At 40.1% G+C, this 26997-nt stretch overlaps 1 protein-coding gene across 16 annotated transcripts in view; it reads right to left on the bottom strand.

The window, feature by feature from the left end:
* The window catches only part of LOC144479547 (transcription factor E2-alpha-like), a 126645-nt gene that overhangs the window by 98256 nt on the left and 1392 nt on the right, over positions 1 to 26997 (bottom strand). For 8 of the 16 annotated variants that reach the window (XM_078198385.1, XM_078198383.1, XM_078198384.1 and 5 more), the window contains exons 2-3: positions 26599 to 26693; positions 25958 to 26030 (exon numbers count right to left, since the gene is read on the bottom strand). In XM_078198385.1, the coding sequence (XP_078054511.1) occupies positions 25958 to 26030; positions 26599 to 26673 (148 nt within the window). In that variant the 5' untranslated portion in view covers positions 26674 to 26693. The remainder of the gene's footprint in view (positions 1 to 25957; positions 26031 to 26598; positions 26694 to 26997) is intronic. The other 8 variants (XM_078198373.1, XM_078198375.1, XM_078198377.1 and 5 more) reach the window with 1 other exon arrangement.

Genomic DNA, 26997 nt, shown 5'->3' with positions numbered 1-26997 from the left:
AAATACCCCACGTGGTTAAATTTTGGAAATGCTTATTTTACAGTTGTATTGCAAGTTATAGTACAAATTGCAGTTTTCATAAACTGATCAATACACATGTATCAGATTCATAGGTTGGATGAAAATTATATTCAATGATAACTTATCAATAATTGTAAGTATTTCAAAGTATATTTTCTGTAGAATAGAAAAGGACTTGCTAATTCTGTCCTACCTGGTTTAAAAGAAAATCAATTTGAAGATGAAGTTATAAATGGAAGTTACCACCATATTCAATTATTTCAGTTACAGCTACTACACAGACACAGAATATAGTTTCTCTTCAACCCCATCCCTACTTCAATTATTCAAAGTATCCCAAAATCTTGTGTCAAGAACCAGACCAATTTTCTTTGTCTAGGCATCTCATCCATTCAATAAATCGGAAAACTGCTGTGCTTTATTCAGCAGTCCAGTTTGAATGACTCTTCTGATGCATCAATACCAAAAAAACCCACAAATCTAGTGACATCTCCAAGAATATTGATGTCTCCAAGAACATTTTCAAAACTGTGTATAGTTTCAAAATTAAGGCTTAATTTACATATAATACAATTCTCAGTAATTATAGTCATTTAGCCTCATATAAGCTTTCCAAATGGCAAGCCACTCACTTAATTATTTTCCCTTTGTCCGTTTAAGGTGAACCCAATTTATTGGGTGGGAAACACAAAGGGATGCATGGAACACCATTTGTAGACCCAGCTCCACTGGTTTCAGTGGACAGCAAAACAGATTAGAGTGCAAAATTTGATTTGATTTGTCACATGTATTGAGATACAGTGAGAAGTATTGTTTCTTGTGCACGATACAGACAAAGCATACCGTTCATACAGTACATAGGGGAAAGGGAAAGGAGAGGGTGCAGAATACGTTCATAGATAGAGTGCAAAGAAAGATCAGCTTAATATACGGTAGGTCCATTCAATAGTCAGATGGCAGCAGGGAAGAAGCGGTTCTTGAGTCGGTTGGTACGTGATCTCAGACTTCTGTATCTTTATCCTGACCGTGCGCACTGCACCCAATTTCAGTTTCTCAATGACTGCATAAGGCTAAAAATTGCACCGCATCCCCATGCTGGCAGCCCACTTTACCATTGCAGCAGTACAGCAGAAAGTGGCCATCTTGTCCCATTCAGACCCCAGCTGGTCTAGATGTCTGGGGACCAACTGTGTCTCCACTTTTGCCCAATTCTATCAAATCAAATTTGATTTGATCTGATCCATCAAAGATGCCAAAAGACAGTACCGGACCAAGCTAGAGTCCCAGGCTAGCCACACCAACCCCTGCTGACTATGGCAAGGTCTGCAGGACATAACAGGCTACAAGATGAAGGCATGTAAAATCGCCAGCTCCAACGCATCCCTCCCTGATGAGCTCAATGCATTCTATGCCCGTTTTGAGCACAAGGTCAGCGAGAACATGCCCTCCACCCTGGATGAACCTGCATCTGGGGTCACCATTGCAGATGTCAGAGCAGCTTTCTAAAAGGTCAACCCACAGAAAGCAACTGGCCCGTATGGGGTACCCAGACAGATCCTGTGCAGATCAGCTGGGAGTATTCGCATTCATCTTCAACCTCTCTTTACAACAATCGGAGGTCCCTATCTGGTTCAAGCCGACAACTATCATCCCAGTACCCAAGAAAAACCAAGCAGCATGCCTTAATGGCTATCGGCCGGTGGCTCTGACATCCATCATTATGAAGTGCTTTGAAAGGCTAGTCATGGCACAAATCAATTCCAGTCTCCTGGCTACCTGGATCCACTACAGTTTGCCTATCGCCGCAACAGGTCCACAGCAGACGTCATCTCCCTTGCCCTGCACTCAACCCTGGAACACCGAGTTAACAAAGACACCTATGTCAGAAGCTTATTTATTGACTACAACCCAGCCTTCAACACCATTATTCCCACAAAGCTCATCTCCAAATTCTGTGGCCTGGGCCTCGGCACCTCCCTCTGCGACTGGATCCTAAATTTACTAATTCACAGACCACAATCAGTAAGGATAGGCAACACCTCCACGATCATCTTCAACACTGGTGCCCCACAAGGCTGTGTCCTCAGCCCCCTACTATACTCCTTATTACACCTATGACTGTGGCCAAACTGCCCTCCAATTCAATTTTCAAGTTTGCTGACGACACCATCGTAGTGGGTCAGATCTCAAACAATGATGAGACAGAGAATCTGGAGAACTGGTGCGGCAACAATAATCTCTCCCTCAATGTCAACAAAACGAAGGAGATCGACTTCAGGAAGCGTAAAGGAGAACATGCCCCTGTCTACATCAACAGGGACGAAGTAGAAAGGGTTGAGAGCTTGACTGTAACACTACATTCTGCACTCTCGTTTCCTTCTCTATGAATGGCATGCTTTGTCTGTATAGCGCACAAGAAACAATACTTTTCACTGTATGTTAATACATGTGATAATAATAAATCAAATTCATTCAACATAAACCAAAATTTCAAAAAGGTATGGATTAGAGAGTTCTGAAATATGCACATATAAAACTCACTTGCTGAAATAAACCTTCTTGGAAAACATTTCCAGTACAGAGGTAGCTTTCCTTTAGATTTGTTTTAAAAATTACCTGTTCTAATTGATGTTGACAAGAGGAGTTGGCCTGGAGTTACTAAACTCAATACTTCAAATGGCCAAAATCAAAAGGTAAGATGTTCAGCCTAAACCGGTTTTGAATAATGCTGACATCTCAAGAGGCACATCAACTCTGATCTATAACTAATTCGAAAATGCCAAGCTACTTGCCTCAATACATTAAAATGCCATATCATAACACACTTAGGACCACAGCAATGGCAAAGTTAAGTTATTTGATATCTATTACAAGTGTACAAAGTTCTATATCAAGACGACAACGTATTACAGCATCTGTGGAGATAAAGAGTTAACAGCTCGCAAAGGAAGTGTTACAGTGCAATAGGCCATTTGGCCCAAGTCTGTACCAGCTCTCCAAATGAGCATTATGACTTGGTGCCACTCCTGCTTTTTTACCCCCCATACCTTTGCATAATGTTTCAGTCATTTATTTAATACCCTCTTGAATGCCTCGATTGAATCTGCCTCCACCAACTTCTAGGCTGTACATTAGACCTGAACCGATAGCTGTTGTAATTCATAAAATTTGAAGGAATAACGAAAGAAAGTCAGCAAAAACAGAACAGGATGGAGGCAGTGGTTATGATCTAAAGTTAATTAATTCAATATATAACCCAGAAGGCTGTAGAAAATCCGACATTGCACCAGTGATATGCTAGGACAGGTCACCAAATGTTAGATAAGAATAGGCATTATGGAATGTCTTAAAGGAAGAGAGAGGTGCAGAGGTTTAGGGAGGAATTTCAGAGTTTAGGGCCTTGGTAGCAGAAGGCACGGAATGAGCAGGAAGACAGAATTGAAGATCTGTGAGAAACTACAGAACTAAGGAGGGGCAAAGCCATAGAGGGACTTAAAAACAAGGATGAGAATTTTTTAAATTGAGGAATCACTGTCTGTGATCACAGGGGTAGTGGATAAAAGTGACAACCCAGGGGAGGGAAACTCTCCACTTCTTTTACAAGTCTCCTATGTTGCTGGAGCGACAAGCAACATGATGATTGGTATACAGTCATACAATTTCATGACATAAGATTCAAAGTACAAATCTATGGCATCCATAATGTTCATAGCTTTCTAATGTCTTGCATATGTAAGAAATTAGTCCATTTGCATTCTTGCCAAACGAATCCGTTTACATCCCAGAACAGATTCAGCAAAAGGACGAGCATGCTTAAATTTTGGGAATATGCAGATGGTCAATTGCAATATTGTGGCCAATCTGTTAACAATGTTGAGGAAAAGGGCTGAACTGACCAATAAACACAAATCACTGGCCAATGATTTGTGACCAGGAGAAACCTGTGCCCAACAATCAACTTTCATCTCTTTGGCAGGTTCCATTCAATACATCAGGATGCAATCCCACTCAGTGCACTTTACTGCCTCTGACTGTAACAATGTGGAAGATGCCAACCTAATTAGCAAAGTTTAAATTTACACCTGCCTATTCTTTAAATGATTCAAATACCAAAATGTCCATTTATGTGGATATTGCTGAAGGCACACTTGCAGGATAAATAATCTGCTGCCGAATTCTTTTCTGGACAACCTATCAATTTTGCTTTGATTATGTGGCTTTCGAATGAGGTGACAGTAACCTCCTCCGAGAGGTTTTTTATTCTCCGCCTCTGACTAAACTTGCCACCACTTGAAAATGAAAAGGAATACTTGTGAGCAGGTCCACCGTTTGAGGATTGGTCAGCAGCTGATATGCAAACCAAAGTACTTCCCACCATTTCTAGGCATGGGTGGTGAGGGAAGATTCATAGCCAGATTAGCAATGTTAATTGCAACTCTGTGCTTGCTCTGCAATTGGGTTTAATTCAACCGTGTATGAATCTTGTGCAGATTCCAGTTACTGGCAAATCTACCTCATATTACCAACTGGAGTAGAGGCATGCACAATAACTGAACCATTTCTACTGGAACATCTCAGGAGTGCCCCATGGACACTTAATACAAGATAAACCATTCCCCTTTACTCCCATCAACTCAAATTTCAATATGCAATGTGTAACAAAAATGCAACTGTATGTTACACCTTTGCACACAAATTCACATCTTTAAAATAGCAAACCCAAATCAAGGCAGAAGAGTGACAGTAAGGGAGGAGGAGGAGGAACCTGCACATAGCTCAGCAGCATCAAATTTGAATGTTGAGCCTGGATTACTGCACCAGGTCTCAGCATAATTTAAACACAAATTTACAGGAACTGAGCCAATTTTTTTGAAACCACATGTGAATATATACCTATTTTATAAAATTATACTACAGGAACAGAAAGAGTCAGCAGTGCCCAAGAGCTAAAAACAAAAAGCTCTCAGTACCACAACACCCTTTGCAAATCTTCACTTCCATTTTTAGGATTATGTAAAACACTTTTGATGAACAGCACCTAGTAGAATTTTACATTTCCAAGATTTTCAATTCAATATTCCAGTTATATTTTACTTTAGCCCAAGGATTCACCAATTGATCCAGTGAAAAATAACAGTTATGTCGTGCCATGACTTGTTCTTCCTATTAAATAATGATAACCTATTAAGCTTTAAACTATCACCAAAATAGTCAGCATAGTCAAAACCAAAATTAAAACAATCTTTCCTCCACTTGGTGGCTACAGTCCCAGTTAGTCATACTGGATTATGCTATCCACTTCATTATCTACAAGTGAGCCATGATGCAGCTAGTTCAATCTCAGTGCAGTGGGAGAAACATTGACAAAGTCGATCTGAGCCCAAAGCTCTGCAGAGACTGAAACAGACCAGCCCTATAAATACTCTACTTGCAAGAGGTCAGATGCTCCTATAGTGAGTAACTCACCGCCTGATTCACCAAAGCTGCTCCACAACCGACAAGGCACAAGTCAGGTGATGGAATACTCTGTCTGGATGAGTGCAGTTCCAACACTCCACATCCTGCTTGATAGGGTGCCAATCTACAAACTTCAAACCCCTTCGCTACCAATGTACAGTAACAGCAGTGGATACCATTTACAAGATGCACTGCAAAAAAACTCAAAAGCTCCTTAGACAACACCTTGCACACCCATGACCACTACCATCTAGAAGGACATGGGATCACCACGCCTGGAAGTTCCCCTCCAAGCCACTCATCACCCTGACTTGAAAATGTATCACTGTTCCTTCACTGTTGCTGGGTCAAACTCCTGGAACACTTTCTCTGACAGCACTATGGGTGTACCAAAATCATACGGACTACAGCAGCTCACCACCATTTCTCAAGGGCAATTCAGGATGGGCAATATATGCTGGTCTAGTCAGGGACACCATACACCTTAAATGGATTTTAAAAAGTACATATTGCCAGCAATTATGGAGGAACAGTCATAGTTTATTTTCAATCAATGGGAATATGCTAATTTAGTTTTCCCAAAACGTGGTCACAATTGGGATGAGCTAACTCAGCACAAATTAGGGATTGAACTTGGACTCTTCCAGCCTGCATTTGGATAAACTTGCTGAAAATCTATAAAACTGTAATCTACAACCAGCTGCTATCACCAAACAACCTGATTTATGCATTTTGTCTAATATTTCAGAAGACACCGCAAAATAAAGTTGATTACAATGTGCAAGATGTGCAGCCACTGCGTTTTTAAAAATAACTTGTACTTTTGCACTTCAAATCAACCTAGAGAAGCAAGGCTTTCTCTATCTTTAGGAATACAACCTGAAACTAGAGTCCAACCAAGAAAAAATTGTTAACATGTCACTATCTCCAGCTGCACAAAGCAATAGCGTGTATGAGCCATTTGATTGGATGAACTGAAAAATCACAGACATGGCATTTTTGAAGTTTAGGCTGTAATCAGGAATTGTGTTGGAAATGTCTAGAGCAAAGGGCGTTGTGTCTGGTAAGAGGTTCGTAGGACTGTTGCTATATAAAATACAATGAACAAAAGTTTGAAGTCTGTTGTTTTTTTAAAAAAATAAGCAAAACAGATTGAGGAAATCAACTATCAAGATTGGCAAGAATTCAAAAGCGAATGACAAGGGAGTGAAGTCATCGAGATGACATTTCCTTCAGACACATCACCAAATTTTAAAAGTTTCCCCATTTTCAGATGGAAATCATTTGAAAGGAAAACACCTTTAATAACGACGTGGGAGCCTCATATGGTATTTGATCAAAAAAAACAGGCTGAGACCAGTATGTTTCTTGAAAAAAAATACAGCTATAGAATGATAGGGCACAGGAGACCATTTAGCCCATTTCACCTTTTCTGATTTATTCAAAGAGCTATATACAACTAGTTCTACCTCTACTCTTTCCCCATAGCCCTGTAACTATTTCCCCTCTTAAAGTATTTATCCTATTCTCCTTTGAATGTTAATACGGAACCTGTTTCCACCACCCTTTCAGGCAGCACATGGCAGATCAAAATTCTATGTAAAACAACTCATGTTGCCTCTAGTTTTTTTTCCAAATCACCACTTTTCTCTAGTTACTGTCCCATAGAGCAAGGCGATCGAAGGGGCAGTCTGCTGCTATTCTACAGTCAGGATCAGTGGGGGGCGGGGGGGAGAGAGAGAGAAGAAGCCAGCGATCGGGCAGTGGTGCAGGGCTGGTCAACTATTGAACTGGCCAGCGATCGGAAGGCCAACAGACAGGGGCCACTCCACATGCACTAATCTCGGCGCTTGCGCAGTAGCTCGCTCAGCACTATGCTACCCTCTCCAGCGGTAATAGGCCCCGGCCACAGATTTTTAATGCGATTCATGCTAGTGCGCTCTGCAGTGCGGTGTGTGGGAGATTCTTTTCTAAACTCCTGCTGAAAAAAACGCAAATTCGATACTTGATTTTTGGGAGAATCCCACCCTTTATCTTCAAGCAGGTACAAACAGCACAATATACGTCTTTATATCCGTTATTATTACTTCTTTGCATTTTTGAAATCAAACAAGCAACATTTACAGTAATTTCACCAGTCACCACTACACACAAAAAAAGGACTCTAGGCAGACTAACAACACAGGATTTCACAACATCCTGGTGACTGAGGCGAGTACAGAGACAGTTCAATGATACCGAGCTTTGACTTGGATCTCTCAAACTCGATGTTAAGTGGACTGGCTAATTTGCCATAACATTCAGGCAAGGTAGAAACATTTTTAAAAAAAGCATCCATGCTATGTTCATGGAAGATCCTGGTTAAGGTAGGGCAATATGGCACTGAGCAAAGTCAAGAAAATCCTCATTTGATCAAAAGGGCTGGAGACCGCCAGATGGGGCCTTGTTCACAGTGGCAGTTTAGCTGGTGAATGGAGTCATGCTCTGATGTTATAGGCATCGAGATGATGGCTACCATTGTGAGCAAAGTTGTGGATGATCTCCTCGGCTCCCTGGCACAAATTATTGCTGCTTACATTGATGAACTGCAAGATAGCAGAGGAAAGAATCCTGTCAGTCAAGGGGGCAGTTTCCTCAGTGCATGCTCAACTTCAGGATTTCCAAGTTATGTCAGACATTCTGGGTAATTTGAGGAGATGGGGTGAAGAGGAGTGTCTGTGCGTCCAACTTCCCGAGAGTGAGCAGAGGATAAATTCCCAGCTGAAGAGGAGAACTGGCTGCCATGCTATCATAATCTTGATTTAAAGGCTGGCCAATTCTTAAGTTCAAACTTAGTGTGTCTGGTCTTCGAGATCTAGGGTCAGTTGTATATCCCAATCTCTGGTCTTGTGTTGCCTCGATCTCTGTGCTCTGCTGTTACTGGAGATGGGGAAGTTTGCTTTGTTTGAAGTTCAGGGGTGGCATGAGTACTCCTGACCTGTCAACCCTTCTTCGGATTGTACCATTGTCCCAAGCTTACCTTGGCCGGATAGGTTAGGGCTGTAGCCACTTTGATTATTCATTCCCAGATCCCGTGGACAATATATCAGATGAATAGGTCATCCTCTCCAGAGATGTTCCCTTTTCAGGACTTCTGGACAACTCTCCTTGAGGTTTAACAAAACAAAGAACAGTACAGCACAGGAAACAGGCCCTTCGGCCCTCCAAGCCTGTGCCGCTCCTTGGTCCAACTAGACCAATCGTTTGTATCCCTCCATTCCCAGGCTGCTCATGTGACTATCCAGGTAAGTCTTAAACGATGTCAGCGTGCCTGCCTCCACCACCCTACTTGGCAGCGCATTCCAGGCCCCCACCACCCTCTGTGTAAAAAACGTCCCTCTGATGTCTGAGTTATACTTCGCCCCTCTCAGCTTGAGCCCGTGACCCCTCGTGATCGTCACCTCCGACCTGGGAAAAAGCTTCCCACTGTTCACCCTATCTATACCCTTCATAATCTTGTATACCTCTATTAGATCTCCCCTCATTCTCCGTCTTTCCAAGGAGAACAACCCCAGTCTACCCAATCTCTCCTCATAGCTAAGACCCTCCATACCAGGCAACATCCTGGTAAACCTTCTCTGCACTCTCTCCAATGCCTCCACGTCCTTCTGGTAGTGCGGCGACCAGAACTGGACACAGTACTTTAGGTTCCCATGGGGGTAGTATCCTGTTGGCTGCAGGGCTGGAGTGTGAGGAGGAGGACTGCATCTCCCAGAGAAATCCAGTTTGTGGATTTCTCAACAATTCTCCTTCTTCCGGTTGGTGAGGTCTTGTTGTTATAAGATGGATAAAATTTCTGGCTGACAGTGGGGCTTGAGCAGCACCTCCGGTGTGGCTGTAGATGAGTGAGACTGGTTTTGTTGCGATCCCAAGTGTGGTGTGCCAATGCTTGATTTATTGGCTCTTTTATCTGTCAATATCTCTTACTTCCTTAGGCTGTGTAGGCATGGGTAGCAGTTATTTTGAAAATTTATATTTAGAAGGTGTGGAGATTAGACTCCTCGTGGAAGATATCTTGTTATCTGTGGGGTCCGAGGACGAGTTTAGATACCTGGGCTCTGTTTTACCCACACTCTTCCTGTGAGGCTGTGTAGCTCTGCTCCTGTTATCCCGTATGAGTGTATACACTGTCACACCACATCTTGTGTTCATAGACTGTTGTTTCCCCCCTACATGGCATGCTGTTTTAAAGGCTTTGATTGGTTGCATTTGCCCCCCACAGGGGGTCTGCTTATGCTGTGTAGTTCAGTCTTTGTTATCCTGTGGGCAAGGGTGTGCAATATTTTGTCATGTGCTTATGGCTTTATCCTGTTATCTTCCATTCTGTGTCATATTCTTATATGTGCAAAGGGAGGCACCAATTACAACGAATTGCAACTGATAATCCAAACTAATTGTAATATTTATCTTTTTTCCTATCTATGTGGAATGATAATTATTCTGTGCTGTACTGGATTTTGGGAATTTGTTGCATTATTTGGCAAAATGGAAAATCTCCAATAAAAACATTTTAAAAGCATCCAAGTTTAGAATCTACTCATGGGTCAGTGAAGTGACACCAGAATTAATCCAATGATGTCAAATCTGCAACTTCCCACTCCTATCACTAATTCAACAGCCTGAACAAAGCTAAAATACATATGATATAGTGTCATAGGCATCTTTCCAGTAGCACTGATTGTTCACAGAAGGCTTCAAGCGTAATCAGTGGACACTAGCGATCCCTCTCCAAGATGACCGAATATACAGAAGGAATCAGCCATGATTCCAGAATTCCAACAGCTCCTAAGCATGCAGGGCCTCCAGCCCATGAGTAAACCACTAAGATATCCTCCAATCTGCTTAAATCTCCTTCCACCAATGCATGATCAGTCAGTCAAAAAAAACTTGATCAACATTGAAAGATACATTTATAATATCTTAAATGGTTGAAGGATTTTGCTGATGCTCATCAAAAAATTTTTTAAAATTGTTTCTAAATCCCAGACTTCCTTTAGCCAGGCGAGATGTCCAGAACACCCTACTGTGCTTGGAGAATATGTATAGGATGGTCACTCAGGTAAGGGACCAGAATGCTGCGAGTATTCATGCACTTGTACCCTCATGTCTAGTTCATTTGGTAAAAGGCCCATGTGGTCTATATGGAGGCTGGTTGGAGTAGACAAGACAAATTTGGAGAGCAAATCTGCAGTTCAAGATATCTTGATCAGTTCCATAGCCTAAAATGATTTGAAGTGTAATCATTATTATAGGGGGGGGGGGGGAATCATTATTATAAGGGGGGGGGGGGAGAGAAGAGAACATCCCAATTAAGCTAGGGAGCCATCATGGATTCAGTTTGTATTTATATAATACTTCTCACAAATATCAGATATCTGAGTATTTTACAGCCAAAGAAAGTACTTTTGTGTAATCACTGTTGTACGTTCTCCCTGTGTCTGCATGGGTTTCCTCTCGGTGCTCCGGTTTCATCCCACAGTCCAAAAGACATGCTGGTTAAGTGCATTGGCCATGCTAAATTCTCCCTCAGTGTATCTGAACAGGCGCTGGAGCACGACTATTAGGGGATTTTCACAGTAACTTCATTGCAGTGTTATGTAAGCATACTTGTGAGACTAATAAATAAACTTTAAAGCAGTTTCCTAAAGAAGATGTAATATCCCAGAACTTATTTTCTCCAGCGTATCATTCTGTGACTATAGAATACAGCACCTCAGTTATTTTGGCTTTAATCAAAGTACATGGAGATGCCCCAGTACCTATTAATACTAGTGGCAAAAAAAGTCTCAAAGTCATCAACTGATCAGAAATGGTTCCAAGTTGTGATGAAGAACTGGGGGGCTAAACTGGATTTGAAACCTTTTTATTTTTGGGTTTAATCCAGCAAACATAGATGAGATAAAGTCAACCAAAATGATCCCAAGAGTAACTAGTTTTGGCACTCTAAATTTCCTAGTAGGCAGGAGTCCACAACACAACTATCCATAATTCAGCATTAATGTGGCATTAAATTGGCAGTCATACTGACTTAGCCTACAACAACCATTAGCGTGGGAAACTAAAATGAGTGTATTACAATAAGGGGTACTATTTCACAATTGGGTTGCCACGTTGTTGGGATTGTGGGTTTTATCCCATATTTAGTTTCTGCTAATGCCCATTTTAAGATTGTTCAATATAGACAGTGCAAGAGAAAAATCTGCATAAGAATTACATAAAGAAATCCCAGATCCTGTAATGGCATACAGCTACAACACCTCAATATTAGCAACCTGGGTACGGAGTTATTGCCGGAATTTGGATGTTAAAAAATAATCGAAACCTTGATTCTGGACATCTCCTATTGCAGTAAGTGAATAAATTTAAAGTGCGAAAAGAAAATACAAGTCAAGAAATAACATTTGAAAAAAATTAAACAAGTATGGCTGACTCGTCTTGGGAGTCAAGGAAAAAGAGCGGCGCTCAAAAGCCAATAACTAACCCAGTGCACAACCGCGCCAGTGCATCGCCTACTTGAACTGCCGCAGTTAGTTATTTTACTCATTTAATATCAATTAATATTAACACATGGCAGCTTATAAATTATGCAGTTTACAAACAGATTTGAGACACTACCTGTATTTACAGGTGGCATCAGCATTACATGAAAGAACTTAAAAGATGCGTTAGACTAGTCAACTTAGAAAGCACATTTGAAACGTATCACTGTTCTCAACTTAAGTTTCAGAGTTCCAAACCAAGGTGCCCTAAAGATCAACTTCAGTCAATAAAATCAAATTCATATATGCTGCCATAGTGAAATGTTTCTAAAACCCAGCTAGCTATCTGCAGCCGTATATCTTCTTGCTTATAACTTAAAGATCACAAGCAATTATTCCCATCCAATAATTAAGCCTTCATATCAAACTCTCGGTCCTTCATAGAAAAATAAACATTTACTAAAAGGTCAATCAGTCAAAGGACAACATATTACTACGTCTCCCTCTTGCAACTGACATATACTGAGGAAACAGGTAATCTTTTCCTTGCTTACACATACTACTGTATTTCAAGATTTGCTTCAAGTATACACTTTTAATATCATAAATCTGACAGTTGAATAGGCCTACAGTTTTCCTCTGCAATTTAAAAAATATATACACAAATGGAATGAGGAAGAGAAAGAGCAAGTCAATAGCAGCAGAATTTTACATCCTTTCTACCTGTAAAATACAAGTTGGATTGAAAAGCCTCGGCAGAGTGGAATTCAGATACTCCTATTAAAACTCTGTGCAACTAAAAACATGGTTTTAAAAAGGACATTCCAAATAATACTTGTCCTCTGGTTGATTCTGAGTATTGTCTGTATCTGTATTTCTGTAGCATTTAGTTAATTTTAGCATTGATTACAGAAGATGGCACTCAGAACTGCTCTTTACTGCATCACTACAGAAACAATATTATTTAATGAAACCAACCTCGTATGCTCAACACAGTGGACAATTCCAGAAATCAGCCTAAACCTTGCCAAGACATGTTTACTGAAATTTATATTTGGAATTAAGTATTCTTCCTTGTTTATCCTTTATAGCTGCATACTCTAGGCAGTGTTTAGATTTGACGATTTGAATTTCCATTCAAAAGAAAAACACAACTTGATATTGACTTTTGCCAGCATCATCTGACATATAAAATCTGTACTGAAGATACTGATACTATTCCCCAAGCTGATCTCTCTTCTCCTCCCTCAGAATTGAGAGCAATTCCGTGACCACAAATAATAAAGTACTGAAGTACACACATTTTGCTCCAAATCCAGAACCATCACCCCGCAACACACCTGGTCCAACAAGCATCAAGTCTATACTGGAAATAAAGTGTGGAAATCAGATTTCTTTATAAAAGCTACATTTCCCTGGAAAAGTTAATAAAACTATTAAATTCATAATCAATTCTTGCAGTTGTGTCGCGAGAAAACCGAACATGAATGCAAGCAAGCAAAATGAAAAGGCATTCATTCATTATCTGATAGTTGCAAGAGATCAAACCACATGAGGGGGTGGTAACTGCAATTTGTCACCACTAAACCCCCAAAGCCACTGGGTCTTTCTCAGCCACAGATTGATCCGTCACAATACAGGACACAGTGTTAAAAATCAAGCCAACCAGTAACAACTTACTGAATCCCCCATTTTATTTAATACCCACTTGTGAAAGCATACGTCTTACACTTTACTTGCACGTACATTTTGGGGCAGCTCAAACTAAACATGAAGACAATCTAAAAAGTCTGCTTTCAGCCAGAACTTACTTACACTGAACCTAGTCATAACATACAATCGAAGCTCAGTGAGGTGGCAATACAGGGTCAAATACACTTAAAACACAGGTGTGTTTTTTCCAAAACAAAAAAACGGTTAAGTATACATCCATGCAAGTACACAAAACACACAAATTATTTCATGCAAGACTTAAATGAAAGAAAGATATCCACTTAATGGAGGTCTACAATAAATAAGCCACATAATATGTTAAGCGCCTTATTTTGTTTTGATAAATTTATTTACTTTACAGCACTAATCAATCCCATGCTGGGTTTTCACATAGGTCATACATATCCATTTACTTCAGGCTGCACCATGGCTACGAACAGATTTTAGAACAGGTTCTTGCAGAGACTTCTTTCCAAGCAATGTCTACAGGATCAACAATAGAAGATGTACATCATCCATCACAGTATGCAAACTGAGGGAGAATAATCACATGCCTTCACCGCCCCACTTACGTGCAAAGCTTAGACGAAACAAAGAAAAAAAACTGAATGATTTCGAAGGCCAATCTTTAACCTTCAAAATTAAACTTGCAATTTACAGTAAAACTTGAAATACTGTTAAAATGCAGATTTTGTCTAAAAATATTTACCTTTTATTTGACAGAGACCCCTTGCTGAATACTGCACTACGCTTTGGTCAGCGATGTCAATGGGACCCCTTACATTTAGTTCCTGAACTGCATATTTACCACTCACATTCAAAAAGTTGAACTGTTGATTCATAATTAATGTTCTAAACACGAAACAGATTAAAAAACAACAACAAAATGGAGATTTCTTAAAACTAATTAGTAACTTACTAATTTCGGGCATAGTCGACCATTCCCACCTCCACCCATTCCAACCTTTGGTTTTACATTGCAAACTGAATAAGGTGATTTACTGTGATAGAAGAGCTTCCTCTTCATGCAGCTAAAGTTAGCCAACAGTTTCCCACTTTGTAGCTAAAATACGTACAGGCATTCTACAAAATTTTCAGAACCACTTATCAGAACTCTAAACCCCATGACTGCAATTTTAGTCTTCACTGATTTGCAGACAGGCTGTTTGAGGTCATTTATGCCATCAGTCTCTTCCGGGCTGCATGATTATTACAGCAAGAATGAAAGAGCACAAATCCACATCCAATCTGCTGACCACTGAACATTTTAGTGATTCAGCTGCAACACTTGCTGTGGCTACAGGCACTGATCAAATTGATGATTGCAGAAGATAAAGAATGGACAGCAAAAGTCGAGCTGTGTCATGTGTACTCCACCAAAATCACCACATTTAAATCACTGGTATTGGTCAGTGCGTGTAGTCCCTCCCTATTTAGTGAGTTGCTTCACAACCGCAGTACCATACAGCCTGTCCTGGTCCCCCCATGCCGACACTATAGTTAAGAAAGTCTACCACCACCTCTACTTTCTCAGAAGACTAAGGAAATTTGGCATGTCCACTACGACTCTCACCAACTCCTACAAATGCACCATAGAAAGCATTTTTTCTGGTTGTATCACAGCTTGGTATAGCTCCTACTCTGCCCAAAACCACAAGAAACTACAACGGTTGTGAATGATGCCCAGTCCATCACGCAAATCAGACTTCCATCCATTGACTAAGTCTACGCTTGCCGCTGCCTCAGAAAAGCAGCAAGCATAATTAAGGACGCCACGCACCCCGGTCATTCTCTCTTCCACCTTCTTCCGTTGGGAAAAAGATTACAAAAGTCTGAAGTCACGTACCAACCGCTTCTTCCCTGCTGCCAGACTTTTGAATGGACCTACCTTGCACTAAGTCTAACTACGACTGTAACACTACATTCTGCACGCTCTCCTTTCCTTCCCTATGAACGGTACTGTATAGCATGCAAGAAACAATACTTTTCACTGTATACTAATGCATGTGACAATAATAAATCAAAATCAAATCAGCTGGCAGCCATATCTAAAGATAGTCACAAAAGCGTAAACTTTAAAAACCCAGAGTTGGTCCCCACGCCCTCAAATATTTGATAGAATCACTGGCAAATTTGTACAATCATTTTTCACACAATAATTATTATTGCAAGTTCTGGAAAACATTGGTCCAGTGAAACAGGTGGTCAACTTCTTCAGCAAACACCAATATCAATAAATTTCTTCGAGAGAAAGAGAGAGAGAGAGCTGGATCCATTTCTGCCTGATCTGGAGGTGTCCTCACAAAAGAGGAGCATTGGATAGCATTTGCCAGGGCTAACTTTGATCGTGTAAATTGGTCGGAGAGAAATTGTTCAGATTTCTCTCTCTCATTCCCCCCCCACCCCCATTCATCCACGTTTTTCCAGCACACAGAGAAGGCTACATAACTCTTGAGATAAGAGGACATTGGGATGCACAAGTAATGCAGTGATGTGGGACATAACAGAAGGAACCGGCCATTCTTTTCCTGTCACGTGTTTGCACACCATTGCAAGGGTTAAGTATCAAGGGACAATGCAATGTCTTAAAATCAAAAACTCAGTCCCTGTCCCTTTGAACTCCAAGGCCACCAACATTTCCAGAGAGTCGAAACCTAGATTTAAAACTTTCACCTCTGTGATGCTGGTACAAAACCTTATTGCAGAAACAAAGTTCCTAACATCCAATTCTCTTTGTCATTAACTGTATACCAAAGCATTTTAAATACTGGAACAATGGACTCCCCATAACATTGCAATGGTGAGCCGAAGATTACACTGGAGCAAAAAGGGGGTGAGGCAAAAAAGTGAAAGAGATGCTACTGACGTTTGAGTAGCAAGTTTACTGACTTGTAGTATGTTACCCTTATTTTATACCTGATAAGATATACAAAACGTGAACTTACCATTTACTAATGCTAATTGTTATTCTTATCTCCAATTCTTTTTCTAAAATATCTTTTGATAATCTGGCTGAACAGTCCAAGCTTGGAGCCAATTTTCAGCTGCTGGATGAATTCTTTCAAATTTTTCTTCAAAGGACATCCCTGGGTATTTCAGCCTAAAGGCAACAAAGCTTACTGTCAAAGCAAGCTATTCAGTCAGTGGTTCTACAGGAATGAAGCGTCCATATTCAGTACTTTCAACAGTCAGCATTGGGAAGTGATCAGGTGAATAATAAATAATCCACAAAAAACGTTGAGACAGTTCTTCGACTTAAAAAGTGTTAAAAATTAGTTGTAGACTGATTTTACACTGGTTTCACGTCATGCTAGTTCCACAAATTCCCAGGGCACAAGTCTCTTGTAAGCTTATGTTAAGGTTCCCAAACTTACAATGGTCTCATGCCAGTTAATTTTGGTTTTAAAGAAAAAGGCTTTTCCTACATACTTATCCCATTCATTTTAAGATTGCTGCTGGCTACAGGGTGGCACGGTGGCACAGTGGCTAGCACAGCTGCCTCACAGTGACAGGAACCCAGGTTAGAATCCCAGCTTGGGTCGCTGTCTGCGTGGAGTTTGCACATTTTCCTTGTCTCTGCTCTGGTTTCCTCCCACAGTCCAAAGATGTGCAGGTTAGGTTGATTGACCATGGTAAATTGCCCCTTAGTGTCAGGAGGACGAGCAGGGTAAACACATGGGGCTACGAGGACAGGGGCTGGGTGGGGATTGTAGTTGATGCAGACTCGGTGGGCTGAATGGCCTCCTTTTGCACTGTAGGGATTCTATGATGATACATGACACCAATGCATCTGGAGCCAGTAGTACAGCAAACCTGAAGTCTAATCATACCTCGTTATTTGGGAATGTCAAAATTACATCAGTTTAATCCTCGAGCTGTCTTTACTTGGCAATATTCCCATTTCCAAAATGTAATTTCTCAAAGGCAGTACTTTTCCAAAAAGATTTATAATAACAAAAACATTTCAATTCATTCTAAACAAAAGTTACACCCGCACTGCATCAACCAGGAAAGGTGCTAAAAAGCTACTCAAGATTATGGTGTCCAAGAAAAAAAGCTTAAACTTCAACACAATGACACTGTAGCCCATTAAATTTCAGGGGTGAATTTAACACAATGTTATGGGGCTACTGAAGCAAACAAATTAATTTCATCAATCTAATGCAACAATCCTGTGAAATACTGTGCAAAATAAGTTTTTGAAAGCTGTACAAATCACTCATATTTGAACATACTTTCATTTATTTCTCCACATCCTTGAGAATGTCACTTACTTTTCTAAATTAATAAACATAAACCAAACTCTTGAAAAACTATTTATAGCCAACATAAAACCAGGAAAAAGCCTACAAATAACAAATAGATCCCATTGTTCCTGTTTACTCAGAATTCAGCAAGTGTTTTTGGGTAGGCAGGAAGATTAATTCTGTGGAGGTACCTTTTTTAAAAAATAAAGAACCAGGAAGTCTGGAGGCCCATTTTAAAATATTCTAACAATGGGGACACAGTACTGGTTCAAACATGTTGAAACGTCTTGAACCTATCCTGATACAGGCATTTGTCTTTGCCAACCACCATTTTACAGGTTTAAGCCACTGCAAATGAAAACCTATAAACAAAGGAGGTGTGACAGTTAAAGTACATTACAGGCTTATTTTTTCAATGAACAATTTTGTTTTTCAAGGGTTTAAAGATATGCGCATTAACTTCTGAGTCAGGCTGAAACATTTCCAAAGTACATGAGCTATGACTAAAATTGTAATCAGCCTGAAGCTGCCTATTCCATTCTCTCAGCGTCTATAGATAATCTATTTTGCATTAAGGTTAACCTCTACAGTATCATTTAGAACAAAAAAAATTCCAGGGATTTCAGCACAAATACCTGCAACATTTCTCAATCAGCAACAAAATTGATGATTATCGGTAAGTTGCATGTCAACTTTGAAGTTTGTCAAAGTTACCAGGTGGCCCAGTGAACTACTTTCACTTTTTTAACCATCAGTTATTTTCTAACAGGAGAGAACATTAAAACTGTCATCAGCATTCAGGTGCCATTTGGCGGAGCTCTGCTTTCCCCTGACAGCAGTGTAAATCAGGGCTGCTGGCTTGCACAAGTTCTAAAAGCAGGTACGACTCTCAGACAGTGCCTGGTGTACAACTGCAACATAAACACATTATGGGATACTGTAACACATTAATGGTGTTTAATGTGCTTGCTGAAGAAAAGAGTAAATGTTTCGGCACATTGAAGTGCAGGTTGTTAGTTCAAGCTTTTTCCTTTTGTAGCTCAGCCTTTTGAGAATTTCTTGCTTCAACTTCATTTGTTAAGATTAATAAAAGGAATGATCAGGTCATCAAATTTAGCTCACAGGGTTCAAATGGAAGGAATCAGCAACACAACAGATAATAAGCCCCAGGTCCTGAAAACAATAGAAACGTTTCTCCAGCAAAGACTAGATTAATTTAAGTTTTAAAATAGACATCAAGTTTCTCTCAACAGCAGACATGCCAAGATGTTTTTTGAACAAAACCACCAGGAAAGACTATTTGAATATAGTACAAGACCTTAACATACAAGCTGAAATTAAAAACATCCTAGGAGGATAGAATTAAGTGAAAACTAGAACAGAACAGGTTTCTTTTGAAAAGAAAACCAAGCACACTACAGCTATAACATAACTACCAACATACAGCAGTAACTCAACGATGAAAATAACTATTCAAAAGGTTACTTAATTGAATTAGTTTTTAAAAAATGCACAATACACCTCAAATTCCAGTAAATAAAACTGTCCTTTACATATTTCAGCACAAATACAAAAGAGAGACAGCAGTGGCAACAGGATATTGACATCAGTTTTTTTTCCAGCTGCGGGTGGGGTGAACAAGCCAGCGACAGTGCAATTAATGCTTGAAGCCAGAAAATGAAAGTGACTCCTGCAACATTTAAACAACTGCAGTTGCCATCGATGGCCTGAATCTGCCCCCGCCCCCCCCCCAAAAAAAATAGGATGGACTTCACGGCATTAGCAAAGCCAACGGATTACAGAAATTGCTCTAAAATACAAAAGGCATTCACATCACATTTCGGATTCTGACAAAATCAATCTTCAGAATCAAAAATTGCAAATTAATTCTGTTTAAAGGTACGAACCAGCATTCTTATAAGATATTCCTATAATACATGCATATTATCTACCTGTGAAGAATCTCAAGCATTAAGAAATTGGAGGCTGACATGTTAAAAATACATAATGCTCCTGACAATACACATTTTGAAAATAGATGAAAGTTCAACAGTTGCTGAGGTGATACAGTAATCTAAGAGACACATCAGGAATGTTTACTTAAAAATCACTTAAATGGGTCAGACAAAGGGTTTGAATTGAGGTGTTACTGGTGATTAGATGAGATAAGTGTGAAACTATTAGCCTTTTTGTCTGCGCTCTGCCTGTTATTTCCTGTGCAGAGAATCCCCTGGGGAGTGCCCTGTATTACCCCTGAAACTTCACCCAGGAATATTTCTCGCCAGGAGGCCAATAGCAATGCAAGAGAACTAAACATAGACCATATGACAAGCAATTCATACAAACAAACCATGGTTTCTGTAGAAACTAGAGAACAGAGTACTCCATCAGCTGTTAATTCTTTTCAACTACAGAAAAAGCCCAGCTTGAAGCTGCGCTGTTGCATTCTTGACTTTCTCCTAAACTATGGTGTATATAGAAATATGCACACCACTTAAAAGCTCACTTGATAATTTCATTCAAAATTTTAAAAGTATTCAACATAATTAAAATACAAGGACATGAGCCAAAATAGATTTTAAAAACCTCAGCCACGTATTTATATACAGTAGTGCCTTTTAACTTAGAAAAACATTTACAAGCACTTCAAAAGGACACAAGGAAAAACAGATGCCTAGCCAAAATGGGAGATCTCAAATGGGGGTGACCAAAAGCTTGGCCAAAGAGGTGGGTTTTAAAGTAGGTCCCAAAAAGAAAGTTTCCCACTTGGGGTGGGAATTTCAGACCAGCCTAAGCTACTAAGGTACCTTTGGTGGCAAGAGGGAGTATGTGCCTAGCTCCTTTGCAACTACAGCATACATGTGTTGCGAGCAGCAAGCAAGGGGACAAATGTCTGAATTTTAAAGCACATGTAAATATTCTCAGCATATATTTGCATCTTTCTTTTGGATGGTGTCCTATGCACAATAATAAATGTCTGCCTGACCCCCTCCAAAGTTCAGATCAACGCAATAATGATTTTTGCCATTACTTTTAAAGCAACATATAAATTGAGCAAACCAAATACGTCAACCTTTCAAAAAAGTCTTAAAAATACTTATATTCTAAAAATTATAACTTTTGAAAGAATGCTGTGTAATGATTGTGCCAGCTTTTAATATGAACAGTCCAGTGTAACTCCAATGCAAACATTTAGGTAGCCCCCACTCAACTACACAGAAGTGCACATTCACCAAATGAACAGAAAATTTAGTAACACTTCTGAATGCTTAGTCATGTGATAATTATTTTAAAATTCATTCTTCCCATCACATGGGAAGCTATTGCTCATTCAAAAGTTACTTGTGCAATCGCTAACATGTAATAACAAGCTCAGATGATGCCAATAAACTGCACAATAAGATCAAAACTGGTCATTGCAGAAAGATTTTTAAAAAGTCACCACTGAAACACAAATATATTCAACAGGAACTGTATTCTGGCCAATGATTCAACCTCTCAGGTTTTGATGACTTTCACTCATGTGGTTGAAGAATTTGTTGGAATCCCTCATTGCAAAAACCCTGCAATACTGTGGGCCACGGGAGCCTATCACTAATGCCTCATCGACCTATTTGTAGTCCACATCAAAGTCATTCTTGGCTTCACATTCATATTCTAAAAACACAACATATTTTAGCCATGTAAAAGTACTGGTGTGACAAATTATCCAAATGGTAGGTTAGGTACTGCAATTAGAATTTCTAAGCCTTTCATTTTCCACTCAAAATAAATATTTTCTGTATAAAACTGTGGTAAAGAGTGGGACCAAGTCAGGATGATCTTGGTGATGAAAAATACTCAAAAAATATCAGCTCCAAAAGAGGTTGTATAGAACTATTTGGGCAGGTATTCGCGATGATTCAAAAACATGGTAACTCCAGTTTTCTTCCCTTTATATTTATCATGAGCATTGGAAGCAAACCTAGAAGCTTCTGTTGTAATCACGTTTTAAAATAAACTACAGCATCAATGCAACCGCTCATCTATTTGACACCATATGAATTGAAAACATTTATAAAATAATAATAAATTACTAAAGTTCACAGGAAAAATGATGTGGGTCATTGAGATTGTTACACCACATTAAAAATCACAAAATTTAAATCACACCCATGTAAAAACAAAACAAGCTGCCCAACTGAGCAAATACTACAAAGACATAGGGAATCAGACTGACCCAAACTGCCAATATTGAGTCATATGCATTCCAGATTTTCATACTTCAAAGCCTCACTGGTGCTTGCTCAGTTGATATACTAAAGCGTATACCAGTATGATAAATTTATAGAAACCTATACTTAAAACAATAACACCGCAAGGAGCGTTAGCAAACAAAATTTGACACCAAGTCACATACGATGATATTTGGGCAGGTAATCTAAAGTTTGACAAAGAAGTAGGTTTTTACCTCGCATCTTAAAAAGGAAGCAAGGTTTAAAGGAAAGAATTCCAGAGCTGAGGGCCACGGCAGCTGAATGAACAGTCACCAATGCTGGAGTACTTTAAAAATCAGGGAAGCACAAGAGGCCACAATTGGAGAAGTGCAGCTACTTCAAAAGGGTTGTAGAGAAGGAGGGGGTTACAGAGAGACGAGGAGGAGCAGGGTCGTGGAGGCATTAGAAAGCAAGGAATTGAGGCTTTGTTCAACTGGGAGCCAATGTAGGTCAGTGACCACAAATGTGATGGGTGAACAGAACTTGGTGTGGGTTCGGATATGGGCAGCAGAGTTTTGCATCAGCTTAAGTTAATGGAGTGTGGAAGATGGGAGGCTGGCCAGAAATGCATTTGAATAAATCAAGTCTGAAGGTAACAAAAGCATGAATGAGGGTTTCAGCAGCAGATGATGTGAGGTTTGGGTGAAGTCAGGAGATGTTACCAATGGAAAGCAGTACGGAACCTACTGAAAACATAGGACTTTGGATATTACACAAAGACTTGTAATTTAACCTGGCTTTGCATGAGGATCACAAAAACATTTTTAAATCAATGTTTACACCATAGAATATTCATATTTAGCAGAAATGTCTCTTGTAATTCATGGATCGACTAAAACCAGTAATTACTGCATTGTTTTATTTTGTACAGCCCATCAGAAAATGGCAACAGTTGTTACTGAAAGATAAATGGACAAGAATATTCAACTTCCCATGGTTGGCCATTTTACAAAATGCCAAATACCAGGGAATTGACCTGCAGTGTGAACGACACTTAGAAGCCTTTATCACTAACGGTATTTTTTAAAACATGGCTTAAGTTTTTCAATCTGGAGTGAAAGATTGCATTAAACTGCATCCTTCAATTTTATAAAATGCACACCATTATGCATTTCAGTTAAGAATACTAATTTGATCTCACTAAAAATATATCCTGTCAAAATTCTTCCCTCTACAAAATCCTTAAAGCACAGCCACAATGCTTAAAAAGCATTTAAATTTACAAACAATGTTATGTATTTTAATACAACAACAGATGTTGCACAGGGAACAAAGGCTGTAATTCAATCTCTGGATTCAACAGGCTTTCATAAATTCTTCCAAGCTTTCCCATTTTGGTTCAAGGCACTGGCAAAAGCTCGTAGAGGCTGGAGAGCTGGCAAAACCCCCAAAACACCTCTTTTTGGGAAAGCCAGACACACCTTGTTCCACATAGGCATTTGACAGGCCAGCAGCAGGCCTTTGTCTGGGATCAAGGACTTTGGGGGCAGAAGTCAAAGGTTGGCAGCCCTAATGAACAGTGCCATCAGGGATGTATTGGCTGTTGCCGATAGGACATCAACCTGAGGCCTAGCATAACTGCTGGATCCCAGGCTGGGGATGAATGGTTGTAGGATGGGAGGGTCACAGTAGGGGTGTTGGCAAAACAGGCCAAGAGGTTGGCTCTCGGAAAGTTCCCATCTTCTTGTTGTTGGGTCCTGCCATCAGGTAATGAGTGCCTTTGAACAAATGACTCCGCTTGGGATCCCACCCTGATTCACGTGTCCTGCTCCCCACATTGAGACCTCCCCACCCACCACTGGGTTACCATCTGTGGATGAGGCCCTTAAGTGGACATTAATTGTCCACTTAAGGGTCTCAATGGGCAGCACTGTGGAAAGGCTGTCCGTGGGCCTTCCATTCACAGAATCAGGGTGGAGACAGGAAAGTGCTGAGGTATCCATCCTGCCACCTTTCCACTTGCTTAAATGCCCTGCCACGATACTTGCCATAGAAGGCGGGATGGTGGCACAGTGGTTAGCATTGCTGCCTTACAGCTCCAGGGACCTGGGTTCGATTCCCGGCTCGGGTCACTGTCTGTATGGAGTTTGCACGTTCTCCCCGTGTCTGCGTGGGTTTTCTCTGGTTTCCTCCCACAGTCCAAAGATCATAGAAATCATAGAAACCCTACAGTGCAGAAGGAGGCCATTTGGCCCATCGAGTCTGCACCGACCACAATCCCACCCAGGCCCTACCCCCACATGTGCAGGTTAGGTGCATTGGCCATTGTAAATTGCCCCTTAATGTCCCAGGATGCATTGGTTAGAGGGATTAGCAGGGTAAATGTGGTGTAACACGGATAGGGTTGGGTGGGATTGTCGTCGGTGCAGGCTCGATGGGCCAAATGGCCTCCTTCTGCACTGTAGGGTTTCTATGATTCTAGGAGAGGGCAGAAGATTCTGTTCATTAGCCATAAATTCTGAATTACATCCATCTCAACATCACTTATGTATGCAACTTCAGTTTGCCCCCCCCCCCCCCCCCCACCACCACACACACACCCAGGGTGTGTATTCAATCGACACGGGAATTTTAGTAAAAACATGACTATTCAGCTAGATCATTTAAAAGAAAATAATTCTGTTATGAAATTCAAAAGCATGAGACTTATTTCCCATCTTTTCTTTTATAAAGTCTCTAGGGGGAAGGTTTATTTCAATTGTGTTGCCACAACATTATATAACTGAAGATGCTTGAGACCTCAGGAAGTTATTTGCTCCTCTCCAACCCACCCCCACCATGCACGTAAACTATAAATTTAAACCTGGAATGTGATTAAAGTCAAACACTCAATATGTTCTACACTCGACATTCATAAGACAACTTAACATCTCTGTTGCATAATATTTTTCTCAATGAAATATTTTCATGTGTTAGACAAATAGAATATTTTGAAAGGCAATTTTTACTGAACTGTCTAACCTAAAGTGACCACTTATTTAAAAAAGTTCTCTCCACCTTACTCATGACATTAGCCTGCATGGTGTGGAAAAACAAATTATAACTTAATTATTTTAGTTACTATCAGGGAAAATGAACCCAAATACCAATCTCAATTTTACGTACACATGATAGTTAGCATTGTAAATGTGTAAACGTTCACAGAGATCAATCATCTTGCATCCTGCCAGTGATGCTGAAGTACAAAATCCACCACTAAAGGCAGAGTGCATCATATTTCATACAAAATTAGTGGCTTTCCCAGCAAGGATACATACTTATTTGCAGATATAAATCTAACATATGACAATCACTAGGCACGAGGTCCACAACTATACAAAATGCAGTTTGTGGGAGAAGAGATGTTTGGCCACTATTTGAAACGCGAGACAATCTAGCTCCAGTGTAAAAATCTGTTGATGTTGGATTTTATCCAATTACATGGGAAAATTATCAGGAAAAAGCCACATAATTCCTATGATTATCTTTTTTTTGTTCAGCAAAACATTGCTTCTTTTTACTACTTCAGTGAAAACCCTTCAGGCTGCATTGTAAAGATACCTTACTCCACTTCACATTCCCCAACTGTGAATTACAACGCAAATTATTTTTAATATCGATTTAAAAAGACTTAAAACAACTAGTTCTTTCTACTTACAACCTCCACACAAAACACAGATCCAGAGTCTAAGGACATAAACTGCCATAATACCACATTCACATGTATACAAAACCAAGCCCCCAATAAAATACGAACAGACTGTACCTGTTCCCCCAAACTGGTTGCTTCCTAACGTGGTTGGTCGGTTCTTTCCATTAGATGCAGGTGGAGAAAACATCTAAGAAATAAAAAATAAAGTATCATTTGCATAAAATGATTCTTATAATTGGGTGCCAAATCATTCCCTCCCTCCCAGAACAGCCAGGCTGAACAACATTACTACTTTTTCCCCCCCTTAAAAACAAAAATATTTTGGTTATGTAAATTCATTAAAACCACAACCAAACTCGTAATTTTCACTCGAGTTCCACTAGTCTCAAAGTGCATCATTTGCTCCGTGTAATGACTACATTTTGGGACTACCATATTGCAGCACATTTTAATAGGACTAAACATCATGTTAAAATAAAAGTACTCCCAAACAAAAGACTGCCAAGTGCATACACATTTTGCTGGAGCTCTTCTGACACTATCACCACTGTCTCTGGCTAATGGCTTTCCCAGAAACTCCCCCAACATCGGAGTGGTTGTATACTTTTCACACAATCAAAAAAAAGAGCAAATCTACAATCCGCGAAATAGCAACACAAACCAGCTACTCTTACCCCGTAATTACATTAAGAGAGCGAGATCCTGCAAAGAAAAATATCGGTCACAAATACATGGTACACCGTCATAATCCTTACCGCACTGAAATCCAGTAAGTCGCTGAGTTCTTTGTCCGTCCCTATGGCTGCCATTCGCTGTTGCTGAGGATTCATTTTGACAAATTAAAACACCCCTAAAGAAAGGTTTAAAAAAAATAAATGGAAAGCAAGCCTTACTACCCTCGACTAAATGCGACGTTAAATCACGAGAATCGAAACAGCCCAGTCTTCGAGCAAAAAGGGGAGGGGGGGTCGATTTGACATTTTATTTTAAACCCATTTTTTAATGGGGGGGGGGGGGGAGAGAAAGAGAGAAGAAACATTTAACAAGAAGTGTAAAAAAAAGGACAAGACCACTGGCGGGGGAAGTAATCAAACATTTACTTAGGACAACTAGACTCGGGATCAAATTTTTTTTTTTGGGGGGGGGGGGGGAGA

The sequence above is a fragment of the Mustelus asterias genome, chromosome 26 (assembly GCF_964213995.1).
Source record: "Mustelus asterias chromosome 26, sMusAst1.hap1.1, whole genome shotgun sequence".
NCBI classification, from domain to species: Eukaryota; Metazoa; Chordata; class Chondrichthyes; order Carcharhiniformes; family Triakidae; genus Mustelus; species Mustelus asterias.
Note: the sequence above shows the minus strand (reverse complement) of the source record. Positions and strands in the feature narration are given on the sequence as shown.